General features: G+C 32.4%; 4 protein-coding genes across 5 annotated transcripts; 1 reads left to right on the forward strand and 3 right to left on the reverse strand.

Annotated features, from left to right (window-relative positions):
- Nucleotides 1-4,220: 4,220 nt before the first annotated feature.
- LOC112527398 (14 kDa proline-rich protein DC2.15-like) lies at nt 4,221-4,916 on the reverse strand. The gene has a single exon (XM_025138030.1). It carries the CDS (start codon nt 4,833-4,835, stop codon nt 4,449-4,451), a length of 387 nt encoding a protein of 128 aa, XP_024993798.1. The 5' UTR covers nt 4,836-4,916; the 3' UTR covers nt 4,221-4,448.
- Nucleotides 4,917-7,427: 2,511 nt separating this feature from the next.
- Nucleotides 7,428-8,123, reverse strand: LOC112527188 (14 kDa proline-rich protein DC2.15-like). Its single transcript, XM_025137651.1, has one exon. The coding sequence runs from the start codon at nt 8,046-8,048 to the stop codon at nt 7,659-7,661; it is 390 nt and encodes a 129-aa protein (XP_024993419.1). The 5' UTR covers nt 8,049-8,123; the 3' UTR covers nt 7,428-7,658.
- Nucleotides 8,124-14,271: 6,148 nt separating this feature from the next.
- On the forward strand, nt 14,272-14,955 carry LOC112527187 (14 kDa proline-rich protein DC2.15-like). 2 transcript variants are annotated; one of them, XM_025137650.1, is made up of 2 exons: nt 14,272-14,443; nt 14,492-14,955. In XM_025137650.1, the coding sequence occupies exons 1-2, from the start codon at nt 14,344-14,346 to the stop codon at nt 14,794-14,796; spliced, it is 405 nt and encodes a 134-aa protein (XP_024993418.1). In that variant the 5' UTR covers nt 14,272-14,343; the 3' UTR covers nt 14,797-14,955. The 2 variants fall into 2 exon arrangements, with proteins under 2 accessions (XP_024993418.1, XP_024993417.1); XM_025137649.1 differs by having other exon boundaries at nt 14,274-14,955.
- A 96-nt stretch (nt 14,956-15,051) lies between these two features.
- LOC112527186 (cation/H(+) antiporter 15) lies at nt 15,052-17,546 on the reverse strand. Its single transcript, XM_025137647.1, has 2 exons — nt 16,614-17,546; nt 15,052-16,354 (listed from the first exon to the last, which is right to left on the reverse strand). Exons 1-2 carry the CDS (start codon nt 17,529-17,531, stop codon nt 15,101-15,103), a joined length of 2,172 nt encoding a protein of 723 aa, XP_024993415.1. The 5' UTR covers nt 17,532-17,546; the 3' UTR covers nt 15,052-15,100.
- Nucleotides 17,547-20,371: the final 2,825 nt, after the last annotated feature.

Here is a 20,371-nt window from a genome sequence, read left to right on the forward strand (position 1 = left end):
TTTTAAAAAAAATTATCGTCATCGCGCAACGCGCGATATCAAACACTAGTTATTTATAATTGAGGATTTTAAGAATATCTCCAAATGGTATATCTTTTCTCAATTTTAATATAAAAATAAATTGTATGAAAAAATAAAATATTTTTAACTTGATTTTTATTTTAAGTAACATATTTTTAAAACTTTTATTTTAATTAATATCTAAGATTTAAAGTTTTAAACATTTAAGTATCCGGATAACCCGTTGAAGCATTAACCGGTTACCAATGCTGATGTAACAAGTGATGTGGTATCCAACTTACTATTATTTGTTATTAAACCCAATTTCATCCCCTAGCATGGTAACCGTTTACTAGAGTACATACATGTTTAAACTTTACATATTAAAATAATTAATTTCTTCAATATTTAAAGTCTTTATTTTAATATAATTGTTGAAGATGTGATGTTAATTTGTGGCCGACATCAAATTAGAAGCATGTTACGGAGTCAAGGTCTTGAACAAAATGACAATTAATAATAATAATAATGTATATTAGAAGTTATAAAAATAGCCACTTGTATTGTTTAGAAAAGTGTTTTGTCTTATTTTCAATACAATAATAAATATAAAGAAGATTTAAGGTAGATCGAGATTCCTTATGATTTCATTGAAATAATGCATGTACCAAATGTGCACGCATCTATAACAAATAGAATAAATTACTTATCATTCATCAAACTGGATTTTGTTTATTATATATGATACTCAATTAAAATAAAAGTAAATTACACATTTGTAGGGGTGTTTCTGTCAAACCGTACACACCATGTAGCATATATAGATGTATATATATATATATGCTCATCTTAATGAACAAGATCAATTTAATAATTATAATCCAAGATTTATATGAGACCATCAATTTGATATATRCATACGTATAAATGTAAAGTATTAGTCTACATACATAACCTGTTTTTTGGCGCCAAATGATGATGTATGTATGGYAGTTAATTGAGTGACAGTTATGTGGTTCTCTGATGGTAAGAACCGCTAAGCACTGTATAAATTAGGCCCTGCTGCATCAATTTCATCGATCTCTCCTAAGAACACAAATACAATCCTGTGAGTTACCAATAGCCATCAAATGGTAAGGATATAGAGAGTGTATCTTAGAAAAGCATGGGTGATGAACAAGAAAGTGACCTAAATCAAAGTTCTTCAATATTACAAGGTATGTTCCTACCACTGTAATTAATCGCAAGTACGTGGTTCAAATATGATGCGTTAAATCGATCCTAGATCAAAATTAGTCTAACACACCATTCATACCGCATCGAATTATACCGTATCACAAAGCTTGATTTAATTTTCACGGTATAGTTTATGGTTTGTATTTTTACCAAATTGTGATGTGGTTTGCGGGTTTGAATTATCAAACTGTGGTTCAAACAACACAACACTGCATATTTTGTATTTTTAAATCTTATATATGTAATATTTTTGGTGTTTGTGTAACTTAGTATTTATGTAATATTTTTGGTGTTTGTGTTTTAGACTTTAAGTTTGATCCAATTGACAATATTAATAAATTAACTTAATTGTTTTGTACTATTTTTAATTATACAATATGTATTTGGGTATCATATATATTAAAAATTCCTTATTTTTTGAACTAGAGTCACATTATTGTTGATTTATAATGTATTTTCAAACTTATAATTATAAAATTGTAAGCATTAACTGCGATAGAGACAAACCGCATAAACTATACCACACCGTTTGGTAAACATTGACTATAAGAAACAAATATATAGATATTTTTTTTCTTCACAAAATCATCATTGGTATATTAGTTAGTTTATTGTTTTTCATATGTAAGGTCAAACGTTCAAGTCTTTTATTGCAATTCTTTTCAGAAACATAATAAATTTGAAATTAAAAGACAAGAACTAAGAAAATGGCACTGATCGGATTCAGACTTGAGTCTAGGGTGGAATAAAAAGTTTTGCTAACCAATTTTACGAGAGGAAACTTATGGTCTTATTGTAGCTTCAAGATACATACAATGACATACAATAAATTGATATGATAACATTTTTTACTACCCTATAATTTTGTACACTACGATGGAGGAACGAAATAGTGGCCCGTGCCACCACTTGAACCACTTGGGCCTGTCCATACACTGTTGTTTGCCATGATTGTAATTTGTTCTAGATCGAGGCCGTTTGGCTAATAACATGAAAGGGATTTTATCAAGGACATGCTTTAGCAATCATAAGCTAGCTTTCAGGGTAGTTTATTTTTTTATACTTATTGAAAAAGATTGGTTATGCCAATCATAAACTATTTTTTGAAAACACTATTCGAAACAGGGTTTAATTAGAGATACAAACAAACCAAATCCCTAATCATCTTCAATTTTAATTTACTCAAGGTGATTGATGTTGATAGATCACATCGAACCCCTTCATCATAGTCGCAAACTATGACAAATACCTTGATCTCTTGTTCCACAATGTGATTTTCTTTTGTCTCTATCTCCTATCAGATGGAATAACAATCAGTGGTCGGGAGAAAGATAGAGACGTGAAATATTCGTGTCGATGGGAGATGTAGGCTTTTCCTTTACGTTTTTACAACTCATTATTCAAATTACTTTGCTCGATGTATTTGTTATACATTCTTTATCGATACAGGTCATACATTTTATCTTTGTTTCAATTGAAGTTATGTAAGTTATTTCTTTTGGACAACGTGACCTCCAAGACAAACATTATTTTCAGTAAAATTGTTATATGGCTTACATTCATGTTGCCATGCTTTTAGTGAAAGCAATTTTTTTTTTTTCATATATGAAAAACAATTAATGAACTCATAAACTTATTAATTAACGAGTGACACGTCAAATGCAAGGAGAAAGTCGCAGTCGAAGTCGAAGTCGAAGTTGAATAACATTGTTTATTATAATTAAGTTGTTAAAGTTTGATTGTTTAATTCAAAATTATTCTACTGCATGCATATGTAATTTAGATTATTTTAATTATGTATTATTAATACGATAAGTCTGTACATTATATTCCCAAGAGAATTAAGAGGTGTGACATGTTCCATATATAAAGTTTTTTATCCTATTATTATTAAATGACATATTTATTCATCAAGTGATTATAAAATAAAGATCAAATAAATTATGTACATGTGAAATATGACATTTTAAATTAATACGTAATTTCACACAAATAATTGAAAGGTTGTACATTTTATCGTTTTGTCATAATTGACCCAACAAGCAGATCGATGTTCTCGAATGGAGGGTTGAATCCCGTTTCGTCATGGTTGATGGAAAGTATGCATGCCGCATGACTTTTGGTTGTATTCTCTTGCTACCTTCTTTCTTAATCTAAAAAATATTTCTCTATTTTTTTCTTAAAGTTTGCAAAAAAAGGTTTATTTAAATAGTAATTTTTTTTTAATTTAAATGTATTAATTTTACTATGACATATTAATGTACCTAAGTTTTCAACTTTGCATGTTTAAAACGAGTCTAAATTGTTGCTTTAAACATCTCAACTCAAGTACGTATATCCAAAATCTGGCACTTAAAAAAAATTCTAAGGAATAAGAAAACTACGAATTTAGCTTCCATCAAATTGGTTGATCTTGAACATGAATACAACTATACGAGATAAATTTAAATGTTTGTACGAAGTTTTTGCTTATAGTAGGTACTATCAAGGACACTTATTTGATAAGTTGTGACAAGTATGTGAAAGGAGAAGACGACCCTCCATTCATTAATAGACCTTTCCATTTTGTTTGTCGTGTAAGTATTGAATGATTAAGTTTTTGAACAACCATTGTTTTCATCGGATTTTCTTCACTCTTTATAGCAAGGAGCCAAAGAGCGGACCTAAAATTTAAAAAGTTGCCTTTATCTTCTATTTATTGAACACCATATTGAATAAGTCAATTAGTCGTCGGAGAGGTCGTGCACGTTGAGAAATACGAAAAAAAGAACGTTAAAGGAAAAGTTGTTTCAAACAAAATTCTGTATTCTAACATTTTATTTTAATCTATAAAATGTTTTATTGCAAATATATATCTTATTAGAAGTTTTTGCCTAACCACAGGTCTACAATCTGTTGGTGATGGTGTCAGTATATCACACAGGGTTAGGCTATCCATATATGCACAAAAGTAGGGAAATCTTATAAAAATGCACCTAAAATAATATTGAGGATATATGAATTTTTATTTTTGAATAACAATAATACAACCCTAGTCACATTGTGACAGGATCGAAAATACAAGAGAAGGTGAGGAGCATTCGTACTCAAATCAATATCTTTAACAAAATAAAACACTCAAATCTAAGATGAAAACGTACACACCAAAGAGAATGGGATCATAGAAATGAACCAACTTTAGAAAAATGAAATAAACAATGCAAAATGGATCTCTAGGCGCATTGGAAGCCTTTTGGGACCTTCTTTCCACAGTAGTTAAGCAACAAGCTCAAAGAAACAGGCACATTGAGGTTAATACCCAAGACATTAGCTTTAATGGCAGTGCAAAGACAAACAGCTGCCTCAAGATCAACAAGGTCACCGAGGAGGCTGCAGCAAGGAGTCTTTGGTGGTGTACCAACGACTAGGTGAACCAAGTCRTTGAGTAAGTTAGCACATACACCTAACTTGAGGGTGTCTTTAGGGCAAGTACTGGCTTTATGGTGATGATGTTTTGGGCTCTTTGGTGGTGGTGGGCATTGAGTTGAACTTACAAGAGTAAAGAAGAGAAGGTTGAGAGTGATGAGGAAAGCAGTTGTTGCCAACGCCCTTGAACCCATTTCCAACGGCTAGCTTTGGGATGGATGCAAAGGGAAGGAAAACTAGCTGGCTCAAGAAATGAATTGTTGGTAGCTAGTGTTGGGTGTGTAATAGTTCAAGTGTGTCAAGGTATTTATAGATGGAAATCATCAACAGTGTACATGTGTCACCTTTCAATTAGTTGCCTATTATTTAGGCTATGTTACTTTGCTTGCTTAACCAACCCTAATTAATCTTTCAACCTTAATTGGTTCTTTAATTCCTAGCCTATATATGGATTTTTTTTAGAAGCAACAGATTTATTAAGAAACCACCGAAGCTAGCAAGATGCTAGCACTTACAAAAGAGCCGTTAAAGGGCTGATACACCAAACATTTCAATCAAGAGAATATATGGATTAATGTGCAGATCTAATTATGGATTTTGTATTATGGGTTCAATAACTACAACAACATTAGTTTCGTAGGAGTCTAAAATGTAAATTAAACATCGTAATAAAATATAACTAAACAAAAATTATCACATCTAAAAATATTAACTACAATATAGTTATACAAAGCTTTTGAGTATTTTAACAAGATTTTTGGAACATTCTAAAAATTAAATGTCGTATTAGTCATTTTATACGTCATATTTGAAAAATTTGTCTTATAAAAAGATAAAGTTATAGGACACTTCAAAAGTATCCAGTGTCCTATAGAATAACTAATACGACACTTTATTTTGAAAGTGTCATAAAAAAACATGTTAAAACATATAAAACGTCATATAAAACTATTGCAACACTTTTAGATACGACGTTTTTCCTATAACATTCGATAAACCAATTTTATTGTAATGAATTTTGAACTAATTTTTTCCCATATTAAATGAATGTACGTGCAATCATACTTTTATCTTGATTGCAATATATATATATATATATATATATATTTTTTTTTTTGTAAGGGTGTCCGGGCCAAAGCCCGACTAATTCCCGGCAAATTTGGAGGCTAAACATGGCCCCACTTAAATGTCACCAACACTCTCCTCCCAGGGCTCGAACTCGGGTTCATGACTATGCCATGCCCAACCCTTTACCACTAAGCTGGAAGGTCTTTGACTTGATTGCAATATTTAAATGAGACGTAAAATAAAGAAGATTAAGGTGTTTGTGATTGCTTATAAAAACAATTTATTGATTTATTCCAGTGTGACATCGGTAATAAAAACTTTTGAGTGTTTGGATAAACAACTTATACCGGTGCCAAACCGGTAATAAAAAGTTTTTAAAAAATTTAAACTCTTCTGACTTATAATAAATTAATAAGTACTTTTGTTAAAAAAAATATAAATTGTTTCAAATCACCAATCCCAAAACACCCTTAAATAATCTAATTGATAGGACCGAGCAACCCATTTGTTTTCGTTATTCTTTAAATAATTGGTACCACCCATTTTTATATGATATATATAAATCCCGTGATATTAATCCAGCATTTTTTTGTTTGAAAAACATGCACATGAAGATTCAAATATCCATTGTGAATATTTGGTATGTAATTTCCGTGAAGGTTTGGTATAGATGTGCTTTTTTGTGGATGTTTTTTTTATCAACCTGGATATTTAACCTGTTATGCGAGCCGACTAATTCCTATGGCGACCACTTACTTTACAGATAGCCTGGAGCCACTGTATTTAAACCTCCGTGACCACAAGAAGATTTTTGTGTGATTTATTATGAATATTTTTGTGTTTTTTATATGAAAAATTTCCAAGTTTTGTTATAAATGTTTTAAATATTTCTACTATGAAGATTTGACAAGATAAAAAAAAAATACATGGCTTACTATGAATCTTACAGGTCTCGTAAAACTGCAATATCTTAGATGATTTTAAGGAGAAGAAAAATAACCAAAAATATTTACATATCTATCACAAAAAGTAAAATTCTAATAACCAAAAAACAAATGAATTTTTAAAAGGGTTAACGTATATTTTTATAAATTTTCTTATTATAGTATTCTACTTTCAGTTTTTTTTATTATAACAATGTATTTTCAAAATATTTTTTATTAAGGTATCATACTTTCATAAATTTATCCGTTATAGCATTGGGTAACCATTTAAATTAAATTTACCTATTATACCAGGTTTCTTTGCCACACCATCGTCTACGTAGGCTGTTCACATGTACGATAGTGCTGACATGACATTTCTTATTATAGTATTGTACTTTCAAAATTAATTTATCATAACATCACCATTTTCTATTACATCATTATACTTATAATATTTTTACCATTTAAACATTGTAAATTTAATCAAATATGTTTACTAAAAATTATAATATTAGAAATTAAACATGTTTATAAAAGATCACTAGTTCACAAATAAAAATATTCATAAAAAATCATTCGTTCATCGTAAATTTCATTGCTTACTTTGTAATGCTAAGATTTTATATTTTAATATTTTATTTCTTTCATCTATTTCTATAAAAAAAGAAATTTTCGGACCACAGGCGTACAACTTGTTGGTGATGGTGTCAGTATATCAACACGATTAGGCTATTCATATATGCACAAAAGTTCAGACTTTCTTGTAAGGAAATCTTACAAAAATGCACATAAAATAATATTGAGGATATGAATTTTTATTTTCAAATAACAATGATAAAACCCTAGTCACATTATGACAGGATCGAAAATACAAGAGAAGCTGAGAAGCCTTCGTACACAAATCAATATCTTTAACAAAATACAACACTCAAATCTAAGATGAAGATGTACACACCAAAGAGGATGGGATCATAGAAATAAACCAACTTTTGAAAAATGAAATAAACAATGGAAAATCGATCTCTAGGCACATTGGAAGCCTTTTGGGACCTTCTTTCCACAGTAGTTAAGCAACAAGCTCAAAGAAACAGGCACATTGAGGTTGATACCCAAGACATTAGCTTTAATGGCAGTGCAAAGACAAACAGCTGCCTCAAGATCAACAAGGTCACCGAGGAGGCTGCAACAAGGAGTCTTTGGTGGTGTACCAACGACTAGGTGAACCAAGTCATTGAGTAAGTTAGCACATACACCTAACTTGAGGGTGTCTTTAGGGCAAGTAGTGGCTTTGTGGTGATGATGATGTTTTGGGCTCTTTGGTGGTGGTGGGCATTGAGTTGAACTTACAAGAGTAAAGAAGAGAAGGTTGAGAGTGATGAGGAAAGCAGTTGTTGCCAACGCCCTTGAACCCATTTCCAACGGCTAGCTTTGGGATGGATGCAAAGGGAAGGAAAACTAGCTGGCTCAAGAAGTTAATTGTTGCTAGCTAGTGTTGGGGTGTGTTATAGTTCAAGTGTGTCAAGGTATTTATAGATGGAAATCATCAACAGTGTACATGTGTCGCCTTTCAATTAGTTGCCAATATTATTATTTAGGCTATGTTACTTTTCCAACCCTAATTAATCTTTCAACCTTAATTGGTTCTTTAATTCCTAGCCTATATAATGATTAATGTACATATCTTATTATGGATTTTGTATTATAGGTTCAATAACTACAACAACATTAGTTTTGTTGGATTCTAAAATATAAATTAAACATCATAATCAAATATGATTAAATAAAAAAAATACCACATTTAAAAGTGAACTACAATATAGTTATATATATATATATATATATATATATATATATATATATAAAGCTTTTGAGTATTTTAATAAGGTTTTTAGAACATTTTTTAAAAATAAAATGTCGTAATAATCATTTTATATGACATATTTGAAAAGTTGTCTTATAAAAAAGATAAAATTATAGGACACTTCAAAAGTATCCAATGTCCTATAAAATAACAAATACAACACTTTATTTTGAAAATGTCGTAAAAACCATGTTAAAACATCCTATAAAACTATTGCAACACTTTTAGATACGACGTTTTTTGTCCGATTCTATAAACTTAAATTCTACAAAATATGCAATGAAGACTTTTTTCTCCTATAACATTCTATAAACCAATTTTATTGTAGTGAATTTTGTATTAATTTTTTCCGGTATTAAAGGAATGTACGTGTAATCATATTTTTTTTTATCTTAATTGCAATATTTAAACAAGACTCGTAGAATAAAGAAGATTAAATAATCTAAATGATAGGACCGAGCAACCATTTGTTTTCGTTATTCTTTAAATTATTGGAACCACCAACATTTTTATATGAAATAAATCCTGTCATCATTTTTTGTGAGACAAACATGCACATGAAGATTCAAATATCCATAGTGATTGTTTGGTATGCAATTTCCATGAAGGTTTGGTATAGATAGATGTGCTTTCTGTGGATGTTTGATATGTGCTTTATTATGAATATTTGTATGTTCTTTATGTGAAAATTCTAAGATTTATTGTGCACGTTCAAGGATTTTTTTATTATGAAGGTTTGATAAAATAAAATAACTCATCTAATGGCTTACTATTAAAAGACAAATTTTTTTTGCCAAACAAGATTGAACTCTTGACGATTCAGAGGCTGATTCTTATTGAAACTATTAAAAAGTAAACAAACCACCTATAAATAAATTTCTAATTACTTGAGCAGGTAATGATTATTACGGTAAATATGGTATCAATGATGGCAATTTCCTACGACTGTAAATAAACAATATACCAGATAAAAGTTAATTATAATATAAAATGATAAAAATAATAAAATTCTATAATATTTAAGTGAAAATTGAGTAATTAATAAATAATTTTTTATTAAATTTTAAGAAGAAAAATGATCAAGAAATTAATCATAGAGAGATCCATGTGGGGGCGTCACGGGTATTTTCACATGGTTTTGCATCTTGTATCTATATTACGTTTCAATTAAATATGATGGTTCAATTTGTAGCAAATTATTCTACGATAATTTTTTTTAATTCAAAATAAATACTATTTTATGCATACATTTTCCTTACATATTATGAGTAGGAATAATTTCAACCACAACACACAAAAACATTAAAATGAATGGTTCATCAATACAAAAACATTTTTTTTAACTCCAACAACACTCAAAACACAATTTTCATATTCTAAAAAAAATACAATTTAAAAGCACAATAATTAATTATTAAACAAAATAAATGTATTAAACAGTACATAAAACACTTTAAAAAAATTACAAAAACCTTTAGCGGTATAAACAATGAACCGCTATATTTGACAACCACTACTGAAAATCACCATTTCACTTGTAAGGAAGTCAGCCGGTTGAAGCATTGGTAGCTAAACTTGCATTTAGGAGGTCCATTGTAGAGACATCAATTATTTTTAATTTAATTTCAAATATATATATATATATATAGAGAGAGAGAGAGAGAGAGAGAAGCTAAATATATAAGAAAAAGCTTATGGTTATTAAAAGAATGTCAACAAGATTTAAAATGTTGGTGTTAAAAGTATAAACGATTATCGAAACAATATTGCGCAAATTAATGTTGTACGTACCCAATAACTAGAGTTCGACCTGAGAGCAACTTGATCAAATGTTGTGTTGCATGTGGCTTCTAATGTACCCACGTTGATTGCTTCCAAGGTGACATAAAGATCCCTTACGAAGTCATCTATACCTCTAAAGGTGTTTAGAGTGCGTTTGGTATGCAGACGACATGGGACGAGACGGAACCAAAAAAAATAGTCTCATGTTTGGCATGTCATTGACAAAAAATCAATAGGACAAGATGTGACTATTTTTAAATTTTATGGGACAAAATTTGATAATTTTTGTTCCACCAAAAAAGGTGAAACAACATGGGACTAAATATAAAATGACTATGTTACCCTTTTATTTTTTACTTTTCTTTTTGTATTTTCTGAAGTTTTTTTTGGTTGAATCATCAGTTATTCTTGTTAGTCAATGACGTTGCCAAAATGCCAATTCAATCTTCTTGAAATTGTAAAGGATTTTAACTTTGTGACTTAAATTGCTTAATTCTGATTTAACTTCTCAATAATTTCTTATTTAACTTTTGATAAAAAAATCGGCATGTTGAAGCCTGTTTGTACTTTTAGCTTTTGTTCGTTATTTGGATGATTATTATGGGTAGCCCAATGTAACAATGATTTAAAATAACATTGATATAAAATAACGTTGAACTAAATTTAGGGGTAATATGGTCATTTTAACAGTTTTGTCCTGTTCTGTTCTAGTCGTACCAAACATAGGACATACAATTAGTCTTGTCCCGTCTCGTTCTGTCCCGTCCTGTCCCGTTCCGTCCTGTCTCGTCTAGTCTGCGTATCAAACGCTACCTTAGTGTTCTTAAAAGGCATATTTTATAGTTAATGCTATAAACCAAGTAAAAGGGGCTTATATAATAAATAATATTCATCTCTAGTTTTATTTTAATAAAAACTTTTTAAACCTAATAATAAAACAAATATCCGAAATTTTTCTAATTTCCAAGTGAAATGTGTTTGATTGAAATAAACCTAAATATTTAAACCAAATTAACAAAAGAGATTTCCATGCATGTTCATTCAATTTTAAATTCATATTTATTTTACTATTATAAAAAAAACGAAATAGTTTTATCAAATGTGTTTTAGTCTCGTTAATTACAGATTGAAGTAATTGCCACACAAATTGTGTTGGAAAAAAGATGCGATCAAGCATGAAGAAGAAAAACACACATCCTATTTTTTTACATTTATCTTGATATTTATCTTGTATTTCGTGGATCTTACATTTCCTTTCGAACACCTGTCATCGGCATCGTATCCTTGGTGTCACTTGATGTACCACAGCTTATGCATGGTGTACATGCATGTAATTAATGTTGCAGAAGGGGTCAAGATTATTTGGACTCTAGCTAGGCTATAAGACAACCCGAGAACGTGAAGGTTCCTAAAAGGTGTAGATATATTACAATTATTTGTCCCACCATTTAATTAATATACGGAATTTCCTATTCATAATACTAGACGTTGTTCACTAACATAAATAAAAATCGTATCAACTTGTTGTTGTACCACAAAAAAACTATTTCATCTATATATAATGAACATATATATATATATATAGAGAGAGAGAGAGAGAGAGAGAGAGAGAAGAATCATACGAGAAGTGGTATCTAGGTTAACTTGTGTTTATCTCAATTAATCCTATGACTTATGGGAAAGAGGCCCAAAGACTTAAACTTTTATAACCCTTAATCAAAAGTAGTTAAGTTTGTGTATTGGTAATTGTTCTCCTTCTATTTTGTGTATCACTGAGGATACTGGTCATTGGTAAGGAACCCCTTAACTGTAAACAATAATGTCAAATATAACTCACAAATTAACTTAACTTTGCAACTAACAAATCATGGGGATAAAAGGAGTAGTTAAAGTCATATTCTAAGAATAGCAAATCATTCTAGAATGGCATGTTAGAATGATTGAAACTTCCTAGGTTAAACAAATAGAATGATTTATATATATAGTTGTCAATCCATTCAGTTTAACATTCTCTTTAATGACTTTTGTTCATGTTCCTGTTGCCACTGCGTGACAGGATGTTCTGGATCCATCCAATTTAACGTTCTCCTTAATGACTCTTGTTCATGGCCCCATCGCCTCCATTGCACGGTGTTGTGGATCCATCCACACACATATAAATTATTCTTTAAATTAGCAAGCGTAAATGGTTAAGGAAAGAAGTTATCATTTATTAACTTACTTCGATTCAAATAAAATTTATTGGATCTTTTAAAACTAAAACAATTAATTATTAGTATCATTTTAAACCCTATAAATTTTATTTAAATAGGTGAAATATTTATATTTAATTATCAATATCTTTATCAACTATATAGGACTAGTACGTCACCATGCATGCATATATCTCTATGTCTTAAATAGTTATATGTATATGTTGTTAACGTCATAAATGAAATGATTTTAATAATTAACTGGAAAATAAAATTTTTTAGGAACCATATATGTAGATATACAATCAAAATATTATAATTATTGTGACACAAAATATCAAGTTAGGAAAAAGTATAAAATCCAAACCATGTAATAGAGGCTTATCTGACAGCTTGCACCAAGATATATATATATATATATATATAAATATATATATATATATATATATATATATATCCATGGATATCTATGATTTTCTTACTTATCCTCTTATGCTACCTCAATTCATTTTCATTCATATTTTTTATTGTGGTTTCATTTTTTCTAAGAATAAATACAATTATGCCTCTTTCTTTATAAAATGAACAACTTTTTTAATCATTAAAATAGTATTAATTTGTGAGACACCTAAAATGTTTAATAGGTTATTGAACACTTATAATAAGTTTAACTTATTGTAACATTCGTAAATATACGTTATATAATTTAATCCTATAAACTAGAATTATATAAAATATGTTATTAAGATGTTTAGAGGTTTTAAATATCACAGGAAGTCAATTTTGTTGTAGTGAAATAACATATTGGTTTACTAATCATTGTATAATAATAATTTTGTTGAAAAAACTTATATTGTATTTCTAAATATTATCAATTTCTGAGCTTTATTAAGTTATTTACACAATCAAATTTTCTCTCTTTATTGCTTATTTTCTTTATGTTTTGTGTATATTTTTTCTATGGATCTAAAGTCTGAGGAGATCTTTATGCATGTGTTCTGAGGCAAAATGATCTATCATCTCTACAATACCTTTGACAATTAAAAAACCGGTGGACTTTTGTTTTTTTGGCTTCATTATACCACTTTAGGCCGGAATTTAACATATTTTTACACACACACATTTAACCAATTTTCACACATAGAGATATGTACACTTTGAGAAAACGTGACTTTAAATTGTTTTTGTGAGAACGGTAAATTTTAATGTTATTTTATGAAGGTTTGATTTTTTTATACATTAACAATATTTTGCTGTGAAGTTTTTATATTATTTTGTGGTTTTACAGAACTCACGAAGACAGACCGGTCTAGCATGATCCCTATGGAAAGTTTAAAACGAGAACTACTTTATTTTAAGAAAACACAAAAACACTCGTTTGCTATAAAAAAAACACATGTGATAATGTAGTCAATAACGTATGATAAAATGATATGGACGACCTTTGGTGTTACGTGCCGAGTTGCTTGCACACCACCAAGAAGACTATCACATATGATTTATTATAGTAAAAAATGTTTTCGTGTTATTGTAAAATGAATATGTTATCATTTAATCATCCATCTATGAGAGAAGACGGGGTGCATTTTCTCTTTGATTGTGTTTGAGCTAACGGGAATCCATAATCCATACAAGTCCCAATAGAAGTTTCAAAAAGATGTTGGGGAAAGTGAGTAAGATATCGGAGAAGCAAAATATATGTATTATTGAGTTTTTAAGTTGCTGTCCAAAAGTAACGAAGAAGAAATGCAAGTGGGAGGGAAGCAGTGACGATTCCATGTATCTATAAATACCTATGCACCTTGCCTATATTCCTACAAAACAAACCACCTACTTTCTAACTATCCCAAAAGCTCAAAAACCACTTGGAGAAATGGCTTCAAGGGCTTTCGCAACAACAGCTCTTCTCCTTACCTTGAACCTTCTCTTCTTCACTTTGGTAACTTCCACTCACTCCCCAAAAGCCTGCCCACCCCCACCTCCATCGCCCTGCCCACCACCACCTCCATCTCCCTGCCCACCATCACCGAAGCCTCCTACTCCATCAGGCACGCCACCTAAGAAGGCAACTTGCCCAAAAGACACTCTCAAGTTGGGTGTGTGTGCTGATTTGCTCAATGACCTTGTCCACCTAGTCGTCGGAACCCCACCCAAGACACCATGCTGCACCCTCATCGGCGGCCTTGCCGATCTTGAGGCTGCTGTCTGCCTTTGTACCGCCATTAAAGCTAATATCTTGGGAATCAACCTCAACGTGCCCGTCTCTCTCAGCCTCTTGCTTAACTACTGTGGAAAGAAGGTCCCCTCCGGCTTCCAATGCTCCTAGATTTATCTTCTTGAATTTATCAAAGTTTTATACTTCAGTTAACTTGCTGTATTAAGAAGTTATATGATTGTGATTGATACGTGTAAAGAATCATGGACGTATATGGTTCAAGAATAAACTTATATGTAATTTTAATGATTTTACGAAATCTTAATTAAATCCTACGAACTTGCAATAATAATGTGATTTACTGGTACTCTACTTAATTTACAACAGAATAATCTGAAATAACTTTACTGTATGAGTCGTTAAGGTTGTGAACTATACGTATGCTTATTCCCCCCCCCCTTGGAGCTCGGCGAGTTCATCTTTGGGTATGGTTCATGAAGTTTTCATGGTGGTTCTCAGCTGGACTGTCCGGTGATAAGGCGAAATCTGCTAGATCGGAACCGACATACTGCTGAACCACTAGTACTGAAACCGTAGCTGCAAAATCTGACGATGCTAATAAGTCACCTATTGCTCCTAGCTCTGGGCATTCACTCCAGTCGGTCAACCCGGCTGTCAACGGTGATACCAGTCCTTGACCCCTTCCTACTATAAACAAATCATGTACGTTATCAACTGATCGTATTGCCGCTACTGTTTCCTCGCCGTTATTCACCACTTGTTCTGTGTAAGCAATCGAGTCGTCATGTGCAATCATTGTCCTAAACTGGTTAATAAACTCATCGTCTTCTTGCTTCTGTCTGTCGCTATCGGTCACCACTGTCAAAACCCTGGGGTCGTTTTCTATCCGGCCGGTACTACTCGTTGGTTCCTGGACGTCGTTCCCGGAGACGAATCGCATCACGGTGAGAGTGCTCCCTGGATGGCTGGCCATACGCCAAGCGAATGCTAGAGCTTCTCGGTCGTCTGGTCCACCAATGAATACCACCGCAATATTGTGTGAAATCTGATTTCCGGCTACCCTGGTGTTGCCGCCGAAGCCTCGGTCCACCAGAATGCCGACTGAGCAAGGCGAGTTTGCTAAAACATTTTGATTAATTACACGATAAGCAGGGTTAGTGGCTTCCATTCCGCCGTCCACTGTCTGTTGCTTGTGAAAAGGGAGGATAAGGAATGCTACACGCTTGTCCTCTGCAACACTACAAATGTCCTCGTGCATAGTGGAGTACGGGGATATTGCAGTTAATGGTTGAACTGATACATATTCGGCATTTTGCTCGAAGCTCTCGAAAGCATTAATGATGTGGTCAGATTGGGCTTGTGTTCTGTTGGCCGCTGGCCGGCCGGACTTCCGACTGTTATGGACAATTAGCATGGCAGAGGCCCGACCGGTGAGCTCGACGAGGTGAAGGGCGTAGACGCAGAGTGGAGACTTCTTGGTTGGGTTGGCGGCCTCAAGAAGGTTGATGATGGTTGGCACATTTCTTGGTGTGTGGATGCAAACCAGGGTTCGGAGATCATTATCCGGTTTGGTTTTAAGGATGGTTCTACGTTTATAGGGCGCAAATCTTCTTGCCGGTTTGTAAATTATCGTGACAGCTGGAGTGATGATCGCCGTCATCACCAATGCGACGACCACCATAATCGCAAACGATTTGTCATCCAGCACCTGCACACATTCATGGTCACAAAATTTAGAAGAAAAAACGAACAGTTTTTGGATGAAGTAAATCATTTAATCTATGATAATAGTAAATAATATGTTTTAAAGATTTGTATTAAAATCCAAAGAGTCGTGACCACAACTGGTAATGCGTTCGTTACTTTCTACTTTATTTTTTGAATATTGAAATAAAAAAGTAAACTTAAACAAGAGAAAAGATGACGATGATGATCATAATTAGAGGATTAAGAGAGATGGAAATTACCTTTTGATCCTTGCCAACATTGAGGATGATCATCTCAACTAGGCCTTTGCTGTTCATGAGCAATCCAAGTGCAACTCCGTCGTAGAATGGCATCTGGTAGAGTAGAGCAACGAGCAAAGTTCCGGCAATTTTTCCGGCACAGGCTAGTATTATCACAAGTGCCAAAATCCCCCATGTTGATGCCCCATCAATCGCCCCAATCGAGGTTTTAAGGCCGCTAATCGCAAAAAACAGTGGCAACAAAAGCCCGGATACAAAATCCTCCAATCTTTCAATGAGTGTAACCCCCAAAGGTCCATTCGGGATCACCAATCCAAAAATGAATGCACCGAACACCGAGTGGGTACCAATTGCATCTGTTATGAATCCTGAAATCATAACTCCAGTCAAGATCAAACAAATGTAGAACTCGCTAACACTTTCACCTTCTGGGGTCTTTTGTATGACCCAAAAAATCAATGGCCGGACTACAAAAATGCAGAACACAATAAACCCTGCACTCGATAGAACCACCCATAGAGTAGCCAAGTTAACAGACTCGTTTTCGCCTAAGGCGATAGCCAATGCTAGAAGAATCCATGCACACATGTCGTTGACAAGGGCAGATGACATGGCGATCCGGCCAATCTCTGTGTTCAGTAACTTGAGCTCGGCGAGGAGTCGTGCAAGCACCGGGAATGCGGTGACGGAGAGGGCTACTCCGAGAAACAAAATAAAAGTGCCTTGTTTGACTACTTGTGTTCTTTGGTGTAAGAGGAAGGAGAAGGAGATGCCGATAAGGAAAGGGAGGATCATTCCGGCGAATGCAATTATGATGGCTTTTCTGCCGGTGCGGCGGATCACGGCAATGTCCATTTCTACTCCGACTAGGAAGAGGAAGTAGAGAAGGCCGATGTTTGCCATTGTTTCAAGGACCATAACGCTTCTTAACGGGAATACTGCATTCGCAAAGATCGAACTTCGTCCCATAACTGATGGACCTAATATCACTCCACCCTGTACATGTTCATTAACGCAATTAACACCAAAATATCCAAAGATTGAAATATAAATCATTTTCAAGACATTTGTTAATGCATAAAACTGTATTTCATGATTGTTCAAAAATAAATAAGAATTGCTTCTTTCAAAAATTAATTATAGTAGTAAATTTGAAGAGGGTAAGGTGGCTTGGCCAACAGTTTGATCTCCGAATGGGTGCTGTGCTATGACACTAGGACTATTCGCAAAATTGTGAATTGAAGCGACGATTATAAATATGTGTGTGTGTGATATATAGTTTGCTTCAAATACAACCCATTGCATTTGTATAACCAATGCAACCCAATAAATTGAAATATTTATGGAAATGATAAAAGTTCATTTATTATGATTTAAATATTTATGGAAGATGAATACAGTTCATTAATTATGATTAATATTTTATATTAGGAAACAATTAAAACTTCTATAAAATTACATATTCATCAAATTAAACGAACAGTTGAGATTGAGTTGTATTGGTTGTACAAATGTAAGAGGTTGTATAATAACCAACCCCCCTCTCTCTCTCTCTCTCTATATATATATATATATAGAATTATAAATACAATTTAAAAGTAAAAACAATCTGAATCACAATTTATCTCTTGTTTCTTCATTAGAATTTTCATCGTCACGTCTTCTTGAAATTTCAGGGAACAAAATACTTACAAGGATCTCGGATATGACACGAGGTTGGCGAAAAGGTTTCAAGATGAAAACGAGAATACGGGTGGTGAGAACAACAAGTATTAATTGCAAAATGAAAAGAGGGAGCGAGTAATCCAATGGATTATCTCCTTGCCATATCCCATGGGTCGTGATCATCAATGGCGCATAGCAAACGATGGTCTCTTGTGAGGCGTTTTGTGGCGGCATTTTTCTTTATCGATTGCTTTTGAAATTACGAATACACAACATGTCTAGAGGAATGCATTCAAATTACGCCTAATGGTTCTTCATACAATAAAACTGGAAAGAGAAAGAGCAATAATTGAAAAGAAAACATTTAACATCAAAATTACAGGATGTGAGAGGAGTTCCGAACTTTACGGAATTTTGTAAATTGAGAATGAATGGATAAATTGGAAACTGAATCCCTTGGAGTTAGGAAGTCTGCTATGTCCATGGGTTAATATTACTTTTCGGTTGTTTACCTGATATTTTGGTAGGTTTAAATCACTTCTAGATCGAATCTAATGCTTGAGAATAGAAAAATAAATATATAAAAAAGGAAACACTAATGTCAGTTTATGTGATAATACACGTGAAGGGGCTTGGTGGTGTAAGAACGACATGACTCATAACTTAGATCGCATTAAAATTCGTTCGCATCCCTTATTTAGTATCACATTTGTATCATATGTGATGGAGTATATATCACGTGTGATTCTCTGTAGTAGAAGAGTGTTCTCGCATTCTCATTCAATCAATGTGTTCTCGTTTGAACCGATCTCTATATATGTGTATATCCAAGGGGGGGAGGGGAAGGAAATTTGAACTACAAAAATGTTAGAAACCTATTAGAAATTAAGATTCTCTCCCACAACTATCTCCGATCACCACTTTTTGGAGTACCACAACGTCCTACCTTCTCCAAACCCCTTCTTCTTCCCTCGTCTCCTACCACCTCCCACAAGCCCAAGCTGACTCCATTATCACACATCCCTCTAAGTCACTACGGCTGTAACAGAACAACAAACACAATGGGTTTTGATATCTTTTCTCTTAGTTTTAACATTCAGACATGAAAGTCCTTAATCGTTCAATATTTAACCAGATAAATATATCATATGATTCATATTCAAATCAAAAGCTTAAAAAGTGTATACATAAAACGGACAGTAACTATGATAATTTGATATCAAATTTCTAGAGTTCATTGTCATCGAATCCTCAATTCGAGGTAATACTTTTACATCTAAGCTTTAATAGTTATAAATCTCTCTCTCTCTCTCTCTCTCTATATATATATTAAAGGAGAAACCAAGGTTGATGACTTGGCTTCTCCTAAGGGTTGGAAACTTATTTATCTTTTTTTTCATTCATCATCCTTTAATCTTTTTTTTTAATTTCACATTCTAATTTCTATAAACATTGATTATCATTTATGTTTGCATTTAACACAATCTTTTYATTTTCCCTAACTCTTCTTCATAAATTGTTCATCATTCAATCTHTTTTTTTCCATCTCCATCACTTGATTTGTTTTTATTTCATTTTTCTCCATCTCTATCACTTGATTTGTTTTTCATTTTATAAATTGTTATTTTTCACCAAATCTATTTTTAAGTTTATTTCGGGAAGACCAATTCAGGTATGCGTTCCTTTCTATTTTTTTTGGGATTTTAGAATTTTGTTTTTTCTTACTTTTATCTTCTATGATTTTCCTAAGTTTTCTCAATGAAATGGAGAATTTGTTTTTTACAACACTTTTAGAGTTTTCGTGGCAACAATGGTTCGATTAATCGTCTGATGATAGAATCTTGAAAGTATTACAAACCATGAAGTAGCCTCAACAAATTTCAACATATTTTTGTAATGGTTATCTTTTTCAAGTATACTTTGAGAAAACTAATGTGTGTATGTATTTCTTTTGACTTTTATTGATATTTTTTATGTTTTTATGTTACGATTTTTCATGTAGCATCACCAAATTCAACATGCCCTTTTTAATGGTTATATTTTTTTTCAGGTTTATTTCAAGACAATTAATCCGAGTATGCAATTCTTCTTAA

Source organism: Cynara cardunculus (assembly GCF_001531365.2).
Source record: "Cynara cardunculus var. scolymus isolate 2C chromosome LG 15, CcrdV1, whole genome shotgun sequence".
In the NCBI taxonomy this organism is placed as follows: domain Eukaryota; kingdom Viridiplantae; phylum Streptophyta; class Magnoliopsida; order Asterales; family Asteraceae; genus Cynara; species Cynara cardunculus.

Excerpts from the sequence above, each read along its gene's own strand:
- LOC112527188 (XM_025137651.1), bottom strand. The coding sequence starts at position 8,048 with ATGGGTTCAAGGGCGTTGGCAACAACTGCTTTCCTCATCACTCTCAAC.
- LOC112527187 (XM_025137649.1), top strand. The coding sequence starts at position 14,344 with ATGGCTTCAAGGGCTTTCGCAACAACAGCTCTTCTCCTTACCTTGAAC.
- LOC112527186 (XM_025137647.1), bottom strand. The coding sequence starts at position 17,531 with ATGGTCCTTGAAACAATGGCAAACATCGGCCTTCTCTACTTCCTCTTC. Across the intron at positions 16,355-16,613 it reads ATGTTGGCAAGGATCAAAAG|GTGCTGGATGACAAATCGTT; the intron begins GTAATTTCCATC and ends GAATGTGTGCAG.